The sequence below is a fragment of the Stigmatopora argus genome, chromosome 15 (assembly GCF_051989625.1).
Source record: "Stigmatopora argus isolate UIUO_Sarg chromosome 15, RoL_Sarg_1.0, whole genome shotgun sequence".
In the NCBI taxonomy this organism is placed as follows: Eukaryota; Metazoa; Chordata; class Actinopteri; order Syngnathiformes; family Syngnathidae; genus Stigmatopora; species Stigmatopora argus.
In genome coordinates, this window is record NC_135401.1 from 16,353,434 (window position 1) to 16,376,982 (window position 23,549).

The 23,549-nt window shown below is 40.2% G+C and overlaps 2 protein-coding genes across 3 annotated transcripts in view; both read right to left on the bottom strand.

The window, feature by feature from the left end:
• LOC144089409 (uncharacterized) overlaps positions 1-12,289 on the bottom strand; it is a 53,998-nt gene extending 41,709 nt beyond the window's left edge. Inside the window, exon 1 of one of the 2 annotated variants that reach the window (XR_013305061.1) lies at positions 4-12,289. The gene's annotated coding sequence lies outside the window, so the exon portion shown is untranslated. The remainder of the gene's footprint in view (positions 1-3) is intronic. The other variant, XR_013305062.1, reaches the window with a different exon arrangement.
• Positions 12,290-13,105: 816 nt separating this feature from the next.
• Positions 13,106-23,549, bottom strand: part of setd3 (SET domain containing 3, actin histidine methyltransferase) — a 90,989-nt gene continuing 80,545 nt past the window's right edge. Inside the window, exons 12-13 of the mRNA XM_077620222.1 lie at positions 22,429-22,586; positions 13,106-13,569 (exon numbers count right to left, since the gene is read on the bottom strand). Coding sequence (XP_077476348.1) covers positions 13,300-13,569; positions 22,429-22,586 — 428 coding nt within the window. The 3' untranslated portion in view covers positions 13,106-13,299. The remainder of the gene's footprint in view (positions 13,570-22,428; positions 22,587-23,549) is intronic.

Here is a 23,549-nt window from a genome sequence, read left to right on the forward strand (position 1 = left end):
CACCTGTGTCTCGAACTACCTTGACCTGAGGTTGGTGAATCGACTTTGACTTTTCAGCGATCTTTGCTGCTGTGGAGGTTGGTGAGTTGGGCCACGAATGGGTCTTCCCATCGTGGAAAGAACCAGGACTTCCTTTTTATGACTCGGATCAGGATCCAGTCACCTGGCTTCACCACATCCTGCAAGATAGACAAAAGGATCATGGCAGCTTACATGTTCTTTGGATAAGTATCTCTCTAAAACTTTTCCCATCCACTCTGTAAGTAGATCTGCCTCACCCTTAGTCTCTTGTCATGGTTCACCTTCCCATAGAGGAAGTTGGAATGGTCTTCCATGAACTATCTCAAAAGGTGTTAATCCCGAGCTAGTTGGCACTATCTTCATATACGTTTTGACCAGTGTTAGGCGTTCTGGCCATGGCTTCTTTATCTCCCCCATGGCCTTCCCAAGTCTTGGTTTTATTGTACCATTTGTTTGCTCTACCAGTCCCTTTGGACGTAGGCCTCGTTTGGGTCTGAGGTTATGTCTGTAACAAACTAAACAGTTCCTACAAAAAATGTTAAAGTAGGTATTTAGACCTGTTCATCATCCCCCCTGTTGACACATTCATGGCTCAATTTTGGAATAAATTTTTGGTAGGCACGGTAGGTCTTTAGCTGTGTACAGTTCGTCTGCAGACTGTTCTTGAGATCGGCTCAGCCCTTGTTGCTGTGAATACTGTGCAGCAAGTGTCCGTACTGCCTCCCCAGCTGCTGCACTCTGTCGCTGTCTTCAAACACGTGCTCAACATCTGCATACAGCTATTAGGTTGGGGTAATACCCCAATGAACAAAATTCGCAACAATCTTACTTATTCCATCACTATAGTTTGTGGAAATCTAAATGCCTTATCAGTCAAAATTAAATATGCTAGCTGGTATTCTATTTTGATCACTGCTTCCTTGTTAAGATCAAGAACCATGTTTGTTTTTTCCTTTCCTGCAATTACACAAATTAACTAATCATACATAAAATAGGAAAAATACAAAAAGCAAACCAGGCTGCTTTCTCCTCAGGAAAACAGCTTTCCCGCTTTCTGCAATAGTTACATCCACATCAATTAATATCCAGAAACAAATGTACACATTTATAATTCTGAAAAGAATTGAACCCACTAAAATGTCTGGGTTAATATTTTAGCAGAATTGTGTCCTTTAGCGCAATTAAAGCCCATTACTTTTAAAATGCATACTAATCAAGTCCCAATTCATTTAACAATGTGTATCACGTAGCATATTAAACTCAGTTGTTTGAAATTCAAAATATCCCAAACTAGTAGTCTTTTTATCAAATGTAACATTCCATTGTCTTTGGAGTTTGCCAATCGTCTAAAAAACTTTCTTAATCAATATTTTTCAATAGTCAGGAATAAAATTAAAATCTAGTTACATTTCTATCCATTGTAGTTTCTCTTTTCTCTCTAATTGTTTACTTTAAAAATCTGTAAGAAGGTTTGGTCTCAATTGAAACGCTTTCACTCGTTTTTTTTATGGAGACAATAAAACCAATATAAAAAGTTCCTTATGGTTTATGGCATTGCTCCTCGACCAATAATCTTTCCAATCAATATTGGAGTGCTTTCCATTACGTCTGATCACGTCAAAAAGTTTATCTTACCTGTCTCCTCAAACGTTTCAACTGAGAGAAGCTTCTTACAGTGCACAAGAGGGATCCCGCTATTTTCATGTATGCTGGTTGGTCAGCAACACTTGTACGGGCATTCGCATTTTGGGTTGCTCGTGCGTCTTCTCCATGTTTCCTGTTGAGAAGCACAGTCTCCTTCCGCTAACCCAAATTCAATGCGTTTCTTTAAAGTTTTTTCTTTTATGCAGATAGCCAGATTAGCCTTATCATCCAGATCCAATTGTGTAGTGAATAATGGCGTTTGTTACATTCCACTAAATTGGATTTCCATATTTTGTTTTCCGGTTGACCTCGTTATGTAGGCGCAATGATTTCATAACGAAATATGGAAACTTTTGTCAATTCAGTCAATTATTCTGTTACCACAATTTGGATGCCATTATCACTATAAATCAATGGTACTTTGGAATTTTGTATCATGCACTGTCTTTGTTTTTTGTTTTTCTCAGTGCTCCCAAATTTCGCATAGCAGATTTGTTCCTCCACTTCAAGTTTCACATTTGGAGTACTGCTGCTTTTTCCATTAAAAAAATCATTTGACGAAATATTTTTTTTCCATAATTTGTCACCGCCATCCCTGAAAAGGGCTTATTGGGGATTTCAGAAATCGATTCCAATTTGCTAAATCCTTTTCCACCTTGATTTCTAACCGATTGATTATATCTCGATGGTCGGCCAATCAAAAACACAAAAAGACAAACAACCATTCACGCTCACAAATTCATAATCAGACATCAGTGGTCTGCAATTTTCATCACTGGTGAAGAGCGCCATCCCCAGTCTGGGGGTTCTTGGCAGCTAACCACCTTTTGCTGTCCTATTAGCACTAATCATTCTCAAAAGAAATAGGTTTACGTCATTTGGTTGACATCAATTGTTTAATGCTAATGCAATCCGTGATATTCCAATAGTCATTAATATGATTCAAGCTACAGCATATTTTATCTGTTCAGGGCAAAACAATGAAATATCTCCCGTGCACTGAAGACATTTCATGCTTATACCATCCTTGGGAAATCATGACTATCCTAAATTATTTTATCTAAACTTGTCAGGTACAATTTACCTAATAATTTGGATCAATGCCATTTCTGCATTGTTTTCTTCATGTTTGATATCATTCATAATTTGGATGATTCTTAATACTTAAGTCTGAATCGCAAATCACTCTTTTTGCTAAAATAGCTAAATTGCGCTAGTTGAATTGCTATCCACTCCAAGAAGGCAGTTTTTGTTTAAAATAAGAACCATTTTCTGTCCACAATTAAAATTTAGGGCAAATAACCTTTCACTAGGCATTTCCTAATATAAATTTTAGTGTTTAATAATCTCTCTGTATCTCTCTCTCTAAATCTCTCTGTATCTCTCTCTCTACATCTCCCTGTATCTCTCTCTCTACATTTCTCTGTATCTCTCTCTAAATCTCTCTGTATCTCTCTCTACATCTCTCTGTATCTCTTTCTCTCTCTACATCTCTCTGTATCTCTTTATCTCTACATCTCTCTGTATCTCTCTCTCTTTCTACATCTCTCTGTATCTCTCTCTCTACATCTCTCTGTATCTCCTCTCTCTCTACATCTCTCTGTATTTCTCTCTAAATCTCTCTGTATCTCTCTCTTTCTACATCTCTCTGTATCTCTCTCTCTACATCTCTCTGTATCTCTCTCTCTCTCTACATCTCTGTGTATCTCTCTCTCTCTACATCTCTCTGTGTATCTCTCTCTCTCTACATCTCTCTGTATCTCTCTCTCTACATCTCTCTGTATCTCTCTCTACATCTCTCTATATCTCTCTCTCTACATCTCTCTGTATCTCTCTCTCTCTACATCTCTCTGTATCTCTCTCTCTACATCTCTGTATCTCTCTCTCTACATCTCTGTATCTCTCTCTACATCTCTCTGTATCTCTCTCTACAGCTCTGTATCTCTCTCTACATCTCTCTGTATCTCTCTCTACATCTCTGTATCTCTCTACATCTCTCTGTATCTCTCTGTATCTCTCTCTGTACATCTCTCGGTATCTCTCTCTCTACATCTCTGTATCTCTCTCTACATCTCTCTGTATCTCTCTCTACAGCTCTGTATCTCTCTCTACATCTCTCTGTATCTCTCTCTACATCTCTGTATCTCTCTACATCTCTCTGTATCTCTCTGTATCTCTCTCTGTACATCTCTCGGTATCTCTCTCTCTACATCTCTCTGTATCTCTCTCTACATTTCTCTGTATCTCTCTCTCTCCAAATCTCTCTCTCTCTGTATCTCTCTCTACATTTCTCTGTATCTCTCTCTCTCCAAATCTCTCTCGCTCTGTATCTCTCTCTCTAAATCTCTCTGTATCTCTCTCTCTCTACATCTCTCTTCTGCATATGTGGGGAGACTATCGGACCCAAGTGATTCAGGTTCATACCTGCAGTGGCATTTGCGTGCTCTGGTTCATCTTCTGGCTCCAGGTGTGAAAGTCTTCCTTGCCAGCAGCTTTGTTCAGCTTGTGCTCCTTTGTTTGGTGTGAAAGGAGCAGTAAACTCTATGGGGGACCCCCTCTTTTTGTTTGCACCGGGTGTGCTTGGCTTGTCGGGTGAGGGGTGTCCACATCTGTGAAGGGGGGCTGGCCGTAAAGTGGGCTTCTTGCCTGGCTCCACATTGTTGGGCCATTTTCTCTTTGTTTTATCTTACATGTGCTCATTTCCCCTTCTCTTTTAGCAGCTTTTTTTTAAACTTCTAAACTCCTTTGAATAGCTTGCAAAGGCTCTAATAACAATTTCCCAGCCCATGTATTTGCATTGTCCTTTTTGGTCCATTCTTCTATATGACCACAATGACCAGGAAAATGTTTCAGCATGAATTTCACATCGGTTGTATATTCTTTGCTATTCCCCGAGCCCATCTTGGATTCTTTTTGCTTCTCGTTCCTTTGTTTGAACATTTTTCAAATATGTTACGCTATTAATATATTTACGGCGATTCTCTAGGGACGTCCCATCTCATTTATTATCTCTTTAATACTTATCTTTATTATCCTATTTATCCATCTACGTCATCTTTTTAACCGTTACTCTTGCGCGGCAATCCTCTCGATTCTCGAGCGTGTCTCAGCGTACTTCCGGTTCTTAACAAACGCTTCCGGTTTATATAAGAGTACTATACTTTTTAATCGAGCGCTTTCTTACTCATGGGGTGCAGTATTTTTCAAAGGTTTCCCTTTATTTTTAACAATCTCCAAAAATCCTTTACCGAGGGACTCTTCCACCCCCTAAGTTAAAGCCGCATCACCAGCTTGCCTTACGAACGTCACTTATGGCCGAAGTGTACGTCCGCCCACATATCTTGTGTATTCCCTTCTTTTTTGACATACATACATACTCCCCAACGATATGCAAATATCCCCTATTTATGAGGCGTTTTTCGTCGACTTTCTCACGATTGTAAAAATGGGATTTTCACCAGCCTTGTTCTACACATTAATTTTAAACAGCCCCTTACCGTCTCTTGTGCGCCTCCTCCTTTTCGATGGGGGGTTCGTTCTTCAAACGGGGCGCGATCGACCGGGAATGCCCTCTCTTTCAAAGTAGGAGTAGGTGACGTCAGTAATTCTCGGCTTTCAGTCCACCGCGGTCCGAAAATTCAGAAATGAATATCCCAGTTTCAGGCACCAGAAAATGTGGGATCTAATCCATATACATTCAATAACTTCGAATTAGAGGAAGCACACAGAGTCAGCCGTGATGAGTTTTATCTAGCTTCAGCTGAAGGAGGGAGTCAGAGTAGCCAGCGCCAGGAGATGCGTCTATCCTCCAGCCTGACCAGTTTGAATCCCCGCCTGCCTCCAACAGATCCACCAGTTTTATTGACAAAGGTCATGTCACATAGATAAACTTTAGGCGGGAAAATGTGAACAAAGAAATGGGCGTGTCATGGTAGATGACGCACCCCTAACTCATAGGTGTCACGGACGGAAATTTCCACTAGACTATGCAAAATTCTATTCTAGTGACTACTAAATAAACCAATTGACTAATAAAAAGCATAAGAATACATTCCATACTCCACACCCCTTCCCTCAATGGGGGATGGCTGACGTCAGTTCTCGGCCTCTCGATTCCCTATCGTCCCGATGCCACAGATCTTGAATCCCGGGGTTTTGGGCACCAAAATGTCCGGTCCACTATGAACATTCACAAGGTCGAACACAAAGTAAGCACGCCAAGACAGATGAGTGAGATTTTGAAGCTTCTGCAGAAGGAGTGCACAGAGGGAGAACAGAGTTCCTCTGCGTAAGACTCCGGTCAATCTTTTACTGCTTCCGTTCTCCAATCTCCGACGACCCCTGCTTCTGCATAAACTGTTTAATTAGGGCAAGATTTCGTGACATACAAATTCTCTATGACAAAGATGCATGGGTCTATGACAAAGATGCATGGCTTGATGACAAAGATGCATGGCTCTATGACAAAGATGCATGGCTCTATGACAAAGATGCATGGCTCTATGACAAAGATGCATGGCTCTATGACAAAGATGCATGGCTCTGACAAAGATGCATGGCTCTATGACAAAGATGCATGGCTCTATGACAAAGATGCATGGTTGTGACACTGATGTTTGTGATATGGATTGAAGGTCTCTATGACATGGCCGTGACATTGAAGGTTATGTCTTAGATTGAAACATTCTTTGTTTACTTTCAAGATTATTTCACACTGGCCACCATAAAAAAATTCAATTCTCTATGTTACATGGTGTCAAAGCTGGATTGCCTCGACAATAATCTTCATACAGAGCAAGCAGCAAAACACATGGTAGTTTTTGACTCCCGGCCGGTGGAGGTTATCTGGAAGGGGAGCCCCATCTTGACCGCTCTCAAAATGGCCGCTGCTCGCTCCGCTTCCTTTGTTCTTGGCTAGCCCCTACCCTTCCTAAGAAGGGGGGGAGCGGACGGACGTGTCCACGTGAAGCTCCCACAACCAGATACGCCGTCCGAACGGTCGGGGAAGATATTTAATAGAAGTAGGCGGAGACAAACTTAAGGCGGGAATACAGAGGGGTGTGTTATATACAAAGTGATGACAGGCCTTGACCTGTAGGTGTCAGTAAAAATTCTATTCTTGTGACTTTAAATTCATAAGAGTGCAGAAGGGTGCAAGATTAAATATAAGAATACAATTCATATTTCACATGTCCCCACTGTTGTGACTTGAAAGAATTTTCATTAAACATATCAATTTGTATCCCTCCCCTCCAGGTTCTAGAATACAAATATCATTGACAGTTACTCAACAGGGTATGGAAAATAACAAAATCACATGTCAAGGCAGAGGCGAGAAATGATGTATTCAGTGGTAAAAAATCCTCTACGTCTCTCTTAATGAGCGAACCCAATTTTTAAATCAAAACAAGTACATTTGCGTAGAGGACTCGTCACACTTCGAAAGAATGCGAGAATCTCCAGTATGGTCTGTCATGCGGTGATACTGTGTCACTATAAGATACTAGTGTGTGCTGGATTGTGTTTTGAATCAGAACTTTCATACAGGGGATTACACACAGAAAAAATACAGAACAGTAACAAAACCGCAAGGTTGCAATTTTAAACAGAATTGAGAATCATGACCCGGTTATTAACCACGACCACAATGATACACCTCCGGCTGAATGATCCTGGGCCTTCATTTCAGCTACGGCACGAGTAATGTACTGGTTTCATCTGGGATGAAGGTGCAGCAGTGTTCTCTCATCATGGCACACACATCTCCATCTTTGGCTGTTATCAGATCCAGGACTATCAGTCCTGCAACTTCCCTAAGGGCTTTTAAATCATCTGCTATACCCTGTAGGGCCTTGACAGTTTGGTTAATGAACACTCATGTAACAGCTCAATGTCTTTACACGGAGCACAACTTTATCCACCCCAAGTTGGGGAAGTAGTGACAGTATGATTTTTCTGGGGGGGTGGACCACAACTTTTGGTCACCAGGAACATCATCACCCCAGATTGAATCACGTGGTTTGAATTGCACTGATTTTGCACTAATTTTGAACTCTTACTGTTATGTTCACTCTCCTTAAAAGGAATGCATCTTAGACCATCTGCACCACTGCAGATTTAAATGTGACGCCTCGACCCAGTAAATTCAGGATGTCAGGATCTGTGGAAATGGGTATACGGCTACACACATAACAACTTTCATTCGCAACAATCAGTTTTTTCTGGAACACCATGAAATTATACCACACATCTTCTTCATAGTAGTTCTCCAGATTGTTCTTTCCATACCACTTCACTCTCCTCTGTGATAGGAGTATGTCACCATCTTGGCTTCCCGCTTGAGTCTTTGTGGGTGGGGCGTTCAGACACGCCCAGGTTGTCACTGACAGTGCAGTCACTGACAGTCCAGTCACTGTGATGTGGGTGGCAACAGCTTTCACTGTGGCTTCTGTACAGAGGTGCAAAGTCTATGGGAGGTCAGGGTTAAGTGAGATGTGCTCGTGGCAGGTGAGTAGACGTCAGATGAGTTTTTCACGGACAAGGGTTTTGACACCGTCCGACTTACAGTCTACTCAAGAGTCACCTGTGTCTCGAACTACCTTGACCTGAGGTTGGTGAATCGACTTTGACTTTTCAGTGATCTTTGCTGCTGTGGAGGTTGGTGAGTTGGGCCACAAATGGGTCTTCCCATCGTGGAGAGAACCAGGACTTCCTTTTATGACTCGGATCAGGATCCAGTCACCTGGCTTCACCACCTCCTGCAAGATAGACAAAAGGATCACGGCAGCTTACATGTTCTTTGGATAAGTTTCTCTCCTTCCTTAGTCTCTCGTCATGGTTCATCTTCCCATAGAGGAAGTTGGAATGGTCTTCCATGAACTATCTCAAAAAGGTGTTAATCCCGAGCTAGTTGGTACTATCTCCATATACGTTTTGGCCAGTGTTAGGCGTTCTGGCCATGGCTTATTTATCTCCCCCATGGTTTTCTTAAGCCTTGGTTTTATCGTACCATTTGTTCGCTCTACTTAGGTGTTTTGCCATGTTTTGCACTATGCTGTTTGCAAAATGAGCTCCATTGTCACTCCAGATGATTCTGGAGATCCCATGTTCTTTACAGATCAATAAAATCCATGTGTATAATTTCAAATGGGTAGGTACCTTTTGGACGTTGTCCTGGTTTGGACCTGAGGTTACCTTGCACATTATATCTGTAACAAATTAAACAGTTCCTACAAAAAAAATTAAAGTAGGTATTTAGACCTCTGGGACATGGAACACACGCTGTACCACGTCCATCTCTCATTCCCCCCTATTGAGACAACCATGGCTCAATTTTGGAATAAATTTTTGGTAGGCACAGAGAGACCGACAGTTCGTCTGCAGACTGTCCTTGAGATCGACTCCGTTTTTGTTGTTGTGTATGCTGTGCAGTAAGTGTTTGCGCTGCTGCTTTAGCTGCTGTATTCTGTCGTTGTCTTCAACACGTGCTTAACATTTGCTTACAGCTATTCGGTTGGGCTTAATACTTCAATGAACAAAAATCACAACAATCTTATTCCATCACTATAGTTTGTGAAAATTTAAATGCCTTATCAGTCAAAATCAAATATGCTAGCTGGTATTCTATTATGATCACTGCTTCCTTGTTAAGATCAAAAACCATATTTGTTTTTTCCTTTCCTGCAATTACACAAATTAACTAATCATACTAAAAATAGGAAAAATACAAAAAGCAAACCAGGCTGCTTTCTCCTCAGGAAAACAGCTTTCCCGTTCTCTGCAACAGTTAAATTCACATCAATTAATATCCAGAAACAAAATGCACACATTGATAATTCTGAATAGAATTGAACCCACTAAATTGTAATCACCCCTTGTTTGTCAAGGTTAATGTTGGGTTTATTATGGAATGTTCTATATGTGTTGTAAGCATTTTTAATAAGTAATAAGGCTATAAATCAATTCATGGGATCATGGACATTTTTTCCTACCCCATTGTCTCCTCAAGGCCCCACAGCTCGAGGACACATTGTTTTCGGACGCTTTTCGGCAAAACACAACGGGACTGTTTTGACGGGACTCCAGCAGCAGATGGCGATAATCGCATTATTGTTTGAAAATACGGATGCTTTGTTTACATTATAATACTGCTTTGTTTACATTATAATCCTGCTTGGTTTACTTTAGAATGCTTTGTTTACCTTATAATGAAAATATTATGCAATTCCTCACACCGTTGTTTGGGTGCCTTGTTCAACTTTTATGCTTACTTTGGCAATTCTCACACAGTTGTTTTTCTAACCATCTAGGGTGTTATTGTACTGATTACATAACATGTTTTTCGAGTGACGCGATTAAAAACAATGATTCAGTTACTACAATTTAGAATGCCTTGGGGACTAAGACGACGTCACAAGGTACCCTCCTTGCAAGTGTAACCAGTTATGTTGAAAGATGTTTTCCAATTTTAATTGAATATTACTAATAATGATTTAAAAGGTTTTAATCATTATTCCAACAGTTAATATTTTAGCATAATTGTATCCTTTAGAACAATTAAACTCATTACTTATAAAATGCATACTAATCAAGTCCCAATTCCTTCAATAATGTGTATCGCGTTTCATATTAAACTCAGTTGTTTGAAATTCAAAATATCCCAATCTAGTAGTCTTTTTATCAAATGTAACATTGCATTGTCTTTGGAGTTTGTCAATCATCTCCTTACAAAACTTTAATCAATATTTTTCAATAGTCAGGCATAAAATTAAAATCTAGTTACATTTCTATCCATTGTAGTTTCGCTTTTCTCTAATTGTTTACTATGAAAATCTGTAAGATCTAGTCTCAATTGTTTACTTTAACTATCTGTAAGATGGTTTAGTCTCAATTGAAACACTTTCACTTTTTTTATGGAGACAATAAAACCAATATAAAAAGTTCCTTATGGCTTACAGCATTGCTCCTCGAGCAATAATCTTTCCAATCAATATTGGAGTGCTTGCCATTTCGTCTGATTACGTCAAAAAGTTTATCTTACCTGTCTCCTCATACGTTTCAACTGAGAGAACCTTCTTACAGTGGACAAGATGGATCCCGCAATTTTCATGTCTGCTGGTTGGTCAGGAACACTTGTGTTGAGCACCCAGGCTCCCGGGACCGCCGTTGGTCCAGTCTGTTTTCTGTTGGGAAGCACAGTCTCCTTCTGCTAACCCAAATTCAATGCGTTCCTTTAAAGTTTTTTCTTTTATGCAGATAGCCAGATTAGCCTCATCATCCAGTTCCAATCGTGTAGTGAATAATGGCGTTTGGTATGGTCTACTAAATAGGATGTCCATTATTGTTGTCCGGTTGACCTCGTTATGTAGGCGCAATGATTTCATAGTGAAATATGGAACCTTTTGTCAATTCAGTCAATTATTCTGTTAACACAATTTGGATGCCATTATAACTATAAATCCATAGTACTTTGGAATTTTGTATCATGCACTGTCTTTGTTTTTTGTTTTTCTCAGTGCTCCTAAATTTCGCATAGCAGATTTGTTTTCCTCCACTTCAAGTTTAACGTTTGGAGTACTGCTGCTGCATTTTCACCAAAAATTTCATTGGACTAAACAATTTCCCATAATTTTCATCAAAAAATGATTTCAAATTTTCAAATCATTTTCCACCTTGATATCTGATTGATTATATATCTTGGTGGTTGGCCAATTAGAAACACAAAAGGGACAAACAACCATTCACGCTCACACTCATTTTCAGACATCAGGGGTCTGCAAATTTTTTTATCACTGGTGAAGAGAGCCATCCCCAGTCTGGGGCTTCTTGGCAGCTAACCACCTTTCGCTGTGTCATGGCAAGTCATTCTAAAAGGAAATAGGTCAATGTTGTTTGGTTGGCATCAATTGTTTGATTCTTGGGCGATCCGTGATATTCTAATCGTTAGTAATATTACTCACGCTAAAGCATATTTCATCTGTTGATGGGCAAAACAAGATACACATTCCATGCACTGAACATGTATGATACTTTATGCCATCTCAGGTAAATCATGCCTATCCTAAATAAATTATTTTATCTAAACTTGTCAGGTACAATTTACCTAATAATTTGGATAAATGCCATTTCTGCATTGTCTTCATGTTTGATATCATTAATAATTTGGATGATTCTTAATACTTAAGTCTAAATCGCAAATCACTCTTATATTGCTAAAACCAATAGCTATATTGCGCTAGCTGAATTCATATTGAATTCCTCATCCGTTTTGTTTAGTCAAGATAAGAGCCATTTTCTATAGCTCACTGTTACCACAATTAAAATTTAGAGAAACTAACCTTCTACTTAGCAAATTTCTTAATCATTTCCTAATGATAAATTTCAGTGTTTATTAGTGGACCCATAATTTGTCACTTTTCTGTCTCTAACTCTCTTTCTTTTCTTTCTCTGCCTCTCTCTCTTTATTACTGCTCCCCCTTGCTTCATCGTGTGGTGAGATGTAACCTGAGATTTCTTGCATTCCAGGCCTCCCCCCCTCGTGCTCCTGGCTTGCGAGTGGAGCCTGGCACGAGGGGTGGGCTGAACAGGGGGGGCACTGTTTCTTAACAGGCCAAATATATATATATATATATATATATATATATATATATATATATATATATATATATATATATATATATATTCTTTCTGGGTTAGTGAAAATGGGATGGGGAAGAAAAGCAGTTTTAACTTCAGTTGGCTCGCCGCCATTTTTTCCTTTGTTTCTGGACTCGGCCATTTTTTCCCTCTCACATGTGGTCTGCTTTTCAACCCCCCCACATCCTGTCCCAATCCAGGGGAGCGGACGGAAGTGTCCACGTGAAGCTCCCACAACCAGATACGCCGTCCGAACGGTCGGGGAAGATATTTAATAGAAGTAGGTGGAGACAAACTTAAGGCGGGAATACAGAGGGGTGTGTTATATACAAAGTGATGACAGGCCTTGACCTGTAGGTGTCAGTAAAAATTCTATTCTAGTGACTTTAAATTCATAAGAGTGCAGAAGGGTGCAAGATTAAATATAAGAATACAATTCATATTTCACACATGGTTTGGACAAACGTAGGAAAATAATCTTAACCCACGCGCGCTCACACGTATGCACACACACAAACACACATAAATCACGCTTAATAAGGATTAATAGAAAAGCAGGTCTCCTCTTCACGGAAGAAGAAATAATTTTCTCTTAATTTTGATTATTTCCTGTCTCTTTCTGGTGTATGTTTGATGGGATCAAGTTACCACATAGGACCCCTTTTTTGACAGTAGCTTCAGAATCCTTTCATCCATTGATTGACCTGGTGATTTCCTGAGCATTGTATGCTTTAATTCATCGTAAGATTTCAGAATATAAAAGAAAGAATACAATTTCAACCAAAATAGATACCATGGACTGTGGCAACTTTAATGGAATTTATTTATTCACCCAATGTTGGCCTTACATTGTTTTATGGATTTAATGAGATTTGCAGTTTTTTTATCATTTTGTGTTACAAATTTTGAACTGAATCATCTTTATGCTAAACTAAACCACTTTTTGTTGCACACGCTATAAATTTCCTTCACTTCCATTCAGCAATACAGTACTCCAGCTCAAACCTCTAGCCCTCTCTGTACATTTCCACTTGGTCCTAGATGATCAGAATCATTGCAATCAGAAACCTTACATGAAGTAATACCAACATGGCCAAAGCCTAAACAAGGCAAAGGTGTGCCCTCTGCCTTTTTTTTTTCAAAATGCACGTGTTGCGCTTGTCCACTGGCCAATGATTTTAGCAAGATCTGCTTTTCTGCTAGGCGCAAGTGGATTGCCACACGGGCACAAGGAGATAGATCCGGTTGCTGTAGCATGGCGCTGTCCTCCTGAAATAAACATCAAAAGTTTTTGAAAAACATTCATTCTAATCATCACAATCATTACAATATTTAGTCCACTCCAGAAATCTTGATCAAAGATTTTTTGCTAATTTCAACGCCAAAACCAGAAATCAAAGCGGTGTGTAAAATAGAAAATGCGGTTTAGAACATTACAGTGGTACATCCACTATTGAAATTAAGTGGTTCCAGAAATGATTTTGTAATCTGGATGTTTTTGTAAATAGAAGCATATTTTACGTTGGATGAGCATAATTCGGTCCACAATCTTTAATACTACTCTATAAACAAGACGTGGGCAATTATTCCAGCTGCAGTGGGTCCTGATCTTTGTTCCAACCGATGCAGCCCCCCCAAAATTTAACCAATGAGATTTTGCTGAAACAAGAAGCACCTGACTTTTTGATTGATTACACTTTTTGATTGAAGAAACTGGATTAGGGGTGTCAAACCGGTCTTCAAAGAGCCACATTGGGTGTATGTTTTCATTCCAACTGAACAAGAAGATACCCTTTACAAGTGTAATCAGTCGATTAAAGTCAGGTGCTACTTATTTTAGAAGACACCTCATTGGTTAAACTGTTGGCACTGGATCAGTTGAAACTAAGACCAGGACCCACCGGGGCCATCTGCGGAATCGCTTTGACTTTGATTTAGTTGGTCTAAAAGTCAGCACCCACTGCAGCTTTTTCTGGATTAATTGCCTAACCCCCTGCTTCAAACCCTTAAAGTAAGTACCATATTTTCCATCAGTTTTTTATAGTCTTATTATCTTTGCTATCTTAGTAAAAGTGATGGAAAATGTCACTATAAGTCTTTCCTTTCTTTGCCATATCAAGAACTTCCTGACAATTGTCATCATTCTCCGTTGCAATAGAGACATTGCATCATTATTAGAATAGTATCATTCTTAGAAGGAACACAATTTGTGAGGCAAAGGGGCGTGAAGCAATCCGAAGTGCATGATAAATGTACACTAACTGAGGGCGGATGGGAGCATTGCTAATAGAGTCGTACCTCTACTTACGAAATTAATTGGTTGGAACTTTTTTGGTAACTTGAAAATTTCATATGTAGGACAGGGCATGAAAGGCGCACGGGCTAACGGATGACCAACATAGTAGATCAGGAAGGCAGCGTCAGACGAGTTGCGTGACGATTTGGAATGAATTGTCGATGCCGATATAACAGCGAGGAGAATCAAAGGCTTGGGAGTGTTGCATGTCGCGAGTTACAATGAATTGTGGATAACTGGGCTCAAGTGTCGGCCAGCACTGTTGTTCAAGCTTTCGCCAAAGCTGGAATCAAGTTCCCGGAATACACAACTCTGAATGACAGTGAAGACTAGCGTGTTGAACGATGAAACTCTTTATATTAGAGTGTACCCTTTACCTCAATAAAGCATTATCAAACTTAGTTTTGCTCGAGCTGTCTTAAAATAACACGCTGGCAGCTAGCTTAATATACGCTAGCAGCTAGCATTACCTATGCTAGCAGATAGCATAACATACGCTAGCGACTGGCATAACATAATCTAGCCTAGTGTCCTGCTAGCGCCTTTTCAAACGAGGCACCCTATGTATTGACAAAAAAACTTAAAATATACCTGCAACTGAGACTGCGCCCTATCAGAAGGTGCATTTTGAAAATACGGTAAATTATATTTATATATTAATACATTAGTCTTTTGACATGCTTTTAGCTGTAATATTTAATGAATATACAGACACTCCCCTACTTACGAACGAGTTACGTTCCGAGCGATTGTTCGTAAGGTGAATTTGTTCGTAAGTTGCTTCAGTGCTATATTTTGTATTATAATTTATGTTTAAGGCCTATATAAGTATATTTTAGGTTTATATAAGTGCATTTGTATGTTTAAGGCTTGTATAAGTAACCTGCATTGGTTTGTACTGAAAAAACATTTAATAAAATGGAGAGAATACGTACAGTACTGTATACATACTACGTATGTTAGAGAGAGAGAGATTTACTAGAAACTGGCCGAAAGAAGCGATCTAACGACGATTGCAGTTTTCTTCTTTTTTTCATCATAAATGATGCAGTAGCACTGTATGGCATCATTCAATTGATTTGCAACCTTTGTGCAACGTTCAATATTTGGGTCTTGCTGCTCGAAGAGTGCAGTGGCTTTATCTATGAGCGAAAACCCCTCGGCCAAGAGTTTCATCTCGAATTTCTTCATGGGGACAGGCGTTTCTTCCTCCTCCTCCTCCTCGACATGTTGCTGAGCCTCCAACTTCATGAGGTGTTGGTTACTCAATTCCTTCCCATGGGACTCCTCCTCCTGCAGGTCAAGCTCGAGTTTATCATTTAGGCCGACAAGAGTGCTGAGAATTTCTTTATTGATGCCCTCCTGAACAAAGGGGCAGGGGCATTGTCCAGCACCAGCAGGATCTTGAATGGAATTCCATTTTCCCGGCAATACAACTTCACTTCTGGGATGAAAAGGTGGAAGAACCAGTCCTCAAATACAGCGAGTGTCACCCATGCCTTCTTGTTTGACATCCATATAACGGGGAGAGAGCTTTTCGTCACGTTCTTCAGGGCTCGAGGGTTAGCTGCCCGGTAAACTAGCAGCGGCTTCAGCTTGTAGCTCCATTCAGCATTCGCCCCAAGCATTAAGGTTAGGCGGTCTTTAGCGGCTTTATATCCGGGCATCGTCTTCTCCTCACGGCTAATGTAGGTCTTCTCTGGCATTTTCTTCCAAAAAAGACCTGTTTCGTCGACATTGAAGATCTGCTTAGCCGAATAGCCACCCTCCTCAATGATCTCCTTCAACACTTGGGGGAATCGCTCGGCAGCCTCTTTGTCCGCAGATGCTGCCTCTCTGGACACGGACACATGGTGGAGATTAGCCCTCTTCTTGAAACGGGAAAACCACCCGTGGCTGGCAGAAAACGTTTCTTCGGCAGCGCTTTCCCCAGCCTTAGCCTTGACATCCCCAAACATAGATTTGGCCTTCTCCTGAATGAACATAAGGCTCAGAGGAATACGCCGCTGCTGCTGATCCTCGAGCCAAATGGTGAGAAGTTTCTCCATCTCTTCTATGATTTCCCTCTTCTTTTGCTAATGATCGTCGATTGCATCGGCACTGCACCTTTTACGTGGTCCATTATACGATCTTTCTGTTTATAAATGGTACCGACGGTCGAACGATTCAAGTTGTATGCCCGTGCAACGCTCGCCATTTTCTCCCCCGCATCATGCTTCTATATTATTGCCACTTTCGTTTCAAATGAAATGGCTTGCCGCTTCCTTGCACTACCACTCTCACTAGAAGCCTTTCGCTTTTCACCAACCATATTGAATAATGGATGCACGAGATATTTAATGATACAAATGAAAAAAGTTCTTTGCGCACTGGAGATACGTTCACACACTTACGCACTGAAACGAACTGGGCAGAGGAAGGTGGATGCTGGGTGAGCTCTCACAGCGCCAGGCATCGGTATTAGCAGCGGAAAGAAGCACTACTCGGAAAAAGGCGCGCAATACAAAATCTATATTACAGCATCTCTTTCCGAACATTTTTCGACATATGCCATATGCACAGACATGTTCGTATCTACCGTTGTTCGTAACTCGAATGTTCGTAAGTAGGGGAGCGTCTGTACACTTTTTGATAATTGTACTTGTATATCTGTATATGCGCGAAAACATGCATTGTGGTAGTTACAGTGGCGGGCCGTCAGGGCCTTCAAGGCCTTCTCTGCTGGCCTAAGAAATATCTGAATCATATTATATTTTGTCCATCAATACTTATTATTCCAAATGGTCTGTTAGCTTCCTTTCATTGCTTTTCCCCCTGGTTGCACTGCTTCCAGATGTGTGTTTTCATATTGAAGCATTTAACCAATCACATTTCAGCCATTATTTGTTGCCAGATCAGATCTGCCTCAAAGCCTTCACAATCAGTTCTTGTGGGCTCTGCTGCATTAAACTAGACTGTTGCTTTTAACCAATCAGATTTCGAGTTGGCAACCCCACAATGATTTTTCATAGGTGTTAGCATTTTGCTGGCTGGGACATGTCATTGCTTTCACAAACTATGATTGGCTAGTAGGCGGGCCGAAGCAGTACCCGAGACAGCCGAGATCGCAAACTCCACCCACAATGGCCGACAGAAGAAAAAACAAATGGATTCTGTTTGCTCACAAAGCTATTTTCCAGACGGACTTTTCCAGAAAAAAATGGACATCATTAAGAAAGGGCGGTCAACTCCGAAGCTAGCAAGCCTGTTACAGCCAGGAAAATGGTGTGTGCGCCACTTTCAGTGCGCTAACTTAGCTCCACAAGCAAATAGTATATTGTTGTGTTGATTTAAAGCTATTTTCAAAACGGACTATGCCGGAAATATGACAGGAAAGGCTCGACTTTCATCATTAGCTTCGATGGCGATAGGAAAGAAGGAAGAAAGAAAGGAGGATGGATATTGTGTAAAAAGGATTTTTGGTGAGTAAAATATGGCTATATTCCTAAATAATATTTCAATTGTGGGCCAAGTTCTGATATCTGAAAAGCTCCAGTGTTTGTATTTAAGCTCCAGTGTTTGTATTTAATCACAAAATGCTGCTAGGAAGTGGATTTTACCCCAGTTTAATTTTTGGCGTTTCACCATTGACGTCCATCGCTGTCTTTTCCCGGGAAAAATCACCCCCCTGGCCTGGTTGTAATGTCTCAAAAGCTCCAGTATTTGTATTCAATCAATAATGATGCTAGGAAGTGGATTTTACCTAATTTTAATGCATTTTTTGTCATTTCACGTATGGACGTGTCGACGTTCATCGCTGTCTTTTTACCGGGGAAATGATACTCCGGGCCCGGTTCTGATGTCTAAAAAGCTCCAGTATTTGTATTTAATCAATAAATGCTGTGTTCGGCTGAATTTAACCCCATTTTCGGGCAATGTTTGCCCGTATGCCATTGACGTTCATCGCTGTCTTTTCCCGGGAAAATCACCCCCTGGCCTGGTTTTAATGTCTGAAAAGCTCCAGTATTTGTATTTAATCATGAAATGCTGCTAGGAAGTGGATTTTACCCCATTTTTGTGCATTAATTTATTGATTATTTTTTATGTGTCGCGGCTGTAGCTGCAGTAGAGGTTTAATAGCCATAAAATTGTTTTTGAGGGTTGGATTGATACGTTGAAGGCGCTACCAGAAAATGCACCGCCCGCCACTGGGTAGTTATAATGGGGGTGATCCTACTTCAAGGTTTTTCGTTTATCGCGGCCATGTCTGGTCTACATTAACAGCAATATTCGAGGAATTACTGTATTAAAGTATAAAGATTTGGATAAAATATGTAAGCAAATGTAAATATGAAAAAAAGGAAAAAATTAAATGATTAAGCCATTAAAATGAATAAGACATTTTCCAAAAGGATGGAATTGCAAGTGTGAAGTTGAGGGGCAAGAAAGAATGTGAACCTACATCGTGACCGGACGTTTTGTCGACGGACGTTTGGTGGACGGACACTTGGTCGAACGGACGTTCCGTCGAACGGACGTTCCGTCGAACGGACGTTCCGTTGAACGGACGTTCCGTCGAACGGATTCACCGCTGGAAATTTTGTCGGATGGATGTTTCGTCGCCGGGTTCGCTCGCTCTCAAAATTATAATCATGAGAAGAGAGAGAGAGAGACAGACAGAGTTTACTGTTGAAAGCGATCAACCAGGTAATCTCTCGCTCTCAAAATTATAATCATGAGAGAGAGTGAGTTTGTAATTGCATTGACAATGTAAGAGCATTAATATCTAAATATCTAATATCAAAATTATCAATAAGTTGCGTATAATCATGAGGGAGAGAGAGAGAGACAGAGAGTTTACTGTTGAAAGCGATCAACCAGGTAATCTCTCGCTCTCAAAATTATAATCATGAGAGAGAGTGAGTTTGTAATTGCATTGACAATGTAAGAGCATTAATATCTAAATATCTAATATCAAAATTATCAATAAGTTGCGTATAATCATGAGGGAGAGAGAGAGAGACAGAGAGTTTACTGTTGAAAGCGATCAACCAGGTAATCTCTCGCTCTCAAAATTATAATCATGAGAGAGAGTGAGTTTGTAATTGCATTGACAATGTAAGAGCATTAATATCTAAATATCTAATATCAAAATTATCAATAAGTTGCGTATTATTGGCGTGTGTGTAAATGTTATTCGTCGCCGGATTCGCTCGCTCGCTCGCCCCGCCCCCGGATTCGCTCGTATTGCCGTGTGTACATGTTTTTCAAACTATGGCCCGCGGGCCATATACGGCCCGTTAGGCTTTTTAATCCGGCCCGCCGATATTGTCCAAATTATAGTAAAAATCAATGACCTCATTCATTTCCCTTTGCCCTGCAATACCCGCGTTTCCCCGATAGATGACGCACTAGTCTAAACCTTTGTTGGAGTGTAACTTGGAAAACAACATGCCGCTCATCACTCTCAATTTAAAGACTGCTTTGTTTCGTTGAATAATAATATGTTCTTAATGTTGAAAGTAAATTTGAAAATAAATTTTCACCTTCAATTGTGTTTTTTTTCTTGCATTTCAATCCCCAGGTTTGATAAATGACATTGCGTGTCCAAATGCTGTCAAATTTTAGTATCCATTCTGGCCCGCAAGTAAAAAAGTTTGCCCACACCTGGTATAGACAAACTTGCCTCCTTTATACTATTATTGTCCCAAATTAAACACATTATTAATAAGCTGCCATTGACGGCGGTAGACGTCCGATGAACCTTCATTGTCTCTATAACTTGCAATACAGCAACTTGCAATACAGCAAGGTGTTGAAATATCAAAATTATCAATAAGAGCACTCATTTAACACATCGGCTGCCATTGACGGCAGTAGATGTCCGATTCATGTTGACTGCTGCGTTATATATCCACTTGATGGAGCTCTAATAACAGAAATAGCATCTGCACCTCAGTCAACATGAATCTATATGCAAATGAGTGACTCGAGATACGAAAAAGATCCACGTTACGAAATCCCCCAAAAAGTAAATGCATTTCCTTAGCTGTTATTTTATTTTGAAAATATTGTCACGGATGCAGTGATTCATTTAGAACAGTGGTCTCCAAACTATTCCATAAAGGGCTGCAGTGGGTGCGGGTTTTCATTCCAACCCAGAAAGAGGACACCTTTTCACTAATCTGGTGTCCTACAAGTGCAATCAGTGGATTGCAGTCAGGTGCTTCTTGTTTTCTCCAGAAATCTTATTGGTCAAAGTGTCTGTGCTGGATCGGTTGAAACAAAAACCTGCACCCAGAGCGGCCCTCAAGGACCGGTTTGGGGACCCCTGCTTTAGAACCTCGCAACCCTCTACTGGGCTCTCATTGGCTGTCTCACAGCAACCACTATCCATTTTTCAAGATTTTCTCTTATATACCTGTCCACCTCGGTCGGCTAAATGCTATTTAAATGCTAAATGCTTATTAATGATTGCAATTCCCCTTACCAAGCGATAAAAAACCGTACAAATGCAAAGTGGCACACCCCCCACCCCCACACACACATCCCCCCCCCACACACACACAGATAAGGCACACGTAAAAGTCTAAAATATAGAATAAAGTGGACAGCTTTCGCCCCTGCTAAAACGGACTCTTGCCGCCATTTGCGGCACACACACACACACACACAGATAAGGCACACGTAAAAGTCTAAAATATAGAATAAAGTGGACAGCTTTCGCCCCTGCTAAAACGGACTCTTGCCGCCATTTGGCAGAAAAACACGGGTTTAACGTCTGCCATTATAACGGCCGCGGAGGAAACTATTCCGGCCCACCTTCTGACCGGGATTTTTGGCCATTATATACATTTTAAGACATTAATAAATCATTTTCTTATAATTTTCTCTCATATTTGAGTGTTTCTCACATCTTTTGTGAAATGTGAATTGTATTGTTATATTTAATCTTGCACCCTTTTGCACTCATGTATATAGTTACTAGAATAGAATTTTATTGAGACCTATTGGTTAAAATGTGCACTACACCTATTTGTATAAACGCCTCCTTTTTATGACGTGTTCTACCTCATTAAAAACGCTGTTGAAGCTGCTTTTGGGCGGGAGTTTACTTTGAGGCGCTGGAGGGCAGACACATTCTCCGGCTTTAACATTGTTCCCTCCTCCCCCTCTGGAGGCACGGTTAAAATCTCATTCTTTCTGTCTCAGTGTGCTCTCTGTGTCCGATTTTATTTAAGTGTTGGCCAGTAGCCCCAACATCTTTCCTACAAAAGTGGGACACTTTGACCAATTTTAAAGGGTTTAGTTGGCAGTTGTGTTTGGACCGTGGAACGAATGAGATAATTTACATATAAATTACTGCTGTACTAAAAGTTCGGGAACCAATTCATTGATTTAGCATAATGCTTGGAATACGCGGGGAGGCCATTTTTTAGGGTGAACGTCCGCTGGGTTGATCGCAATAAGTAGCGTGTCGGCAAGAAATGAAACCAGTCAGTAGAGGGTCATACAAAATTTTGAATTTAGCCCTTAAACAAGGCCACCGACTGATTGGGCGCCCGGTCCATTTTAGAGGAAGTTTTAGACTTTAAGCGCGCCCTATAGGTGTGAAAATACAGTACATCGTTTTGCAGATGTTTTTACATCCTTATTCCATGAATGTGCTCCATAGTTTTAAAAATTAGGGCGTTCGTTTATATGTCCATGGGGAAAAAAATTCAATCTGTGTATGCAAGATTTGCTCTCCGACGTATAAGATCCCCCGAGTCCACACCTTCCCCCCAATCGGATAAATCCTTGTTCATCTGAGGGGACGACTTATACTGAGCATTGAAAAATAAAATTCTGACCTCAGAAGTAGTTCTGTAGTTCTTGAGAAGTAGAGCAATTCTGGTCTCCAGGAAAGTCCAAATTTTGATTTCATTCTCCCAGCTAACTGGGAACTCACGGTTACTCAGGTTTAAGATCTTATTGAGGGAGTCTTCCACAAGGTAGTCTTTCAGTTCCTCTGTGATAAAACATAAAACCAGAAGTCTAAGAGTGAATTATTCAACTCATAAAAAAGGTCCATATGTAATGCATGGTTTAATACTCCTGACTTTGTAGCAAAAATTAAACAGGTAAGAATGTTTTCATGTGAGTTTTTAATTTGTAATTTTGTGTTACATTTTCTTTTTAATTACTGTATACATTTTAAATCTGACACTACTGCAATGTGTTACTGAAAATGTTTGCATTACAGTTCTCAAGTCTAGGCTTTCAATCTCATCTCCGGCCTTAAAAGAAAAGCAAGCCCTTGATAAAACAGTAAAATCACCATTTTAGTGCTGATTCTATTGGTGGAAACACTTGCGGTCACCACCTCTTGATCAAACAGTTTAATTTTTCTTGTCAATCGGCATTCATGAATCATATTCCATGCATCTTACCGAGTACTACTAAAACCAACAACAGAACCAAAGGAAGAAAAAAAGTAGTTAGCCGTGATATAGCTTAACCAATGTGCTCAAGTACTCCCCACCTCATTTGAGTTGAGTTAGATTTATTTAATGGACAATACACACCGTATTTTCCCACATATTGACCGCCTCCGCGTATTATCATTACCCTTAAAATTGACTTAAAATCGTTGAATTTTACGATTTATCTCGTATAAGACGCCACCTTTATTTACAATTTTTACCTCCATATTCATGGTTTTAATACAGAGCACAAATTTGTTACTTTGATGGAAAAATCTTAAGAAAAATTATCGTGCGTGGTATTTCTGAGATACTGTATGAATCGAAAGGATCCTCTGTTGGATTGCATATTCCAAAAGGGTGTTGCCTGCACGTGGACTAATTCAAAAAGGAAGTCACGTGAGCAGTACAACCAGGAAGTGTGTCCCGAGCAGTCTAGTTTTGTCATACCCAAATCACCAAGTCTCTAGATGAAATAATAGCATGAGATACACATTATGCAGGTAACA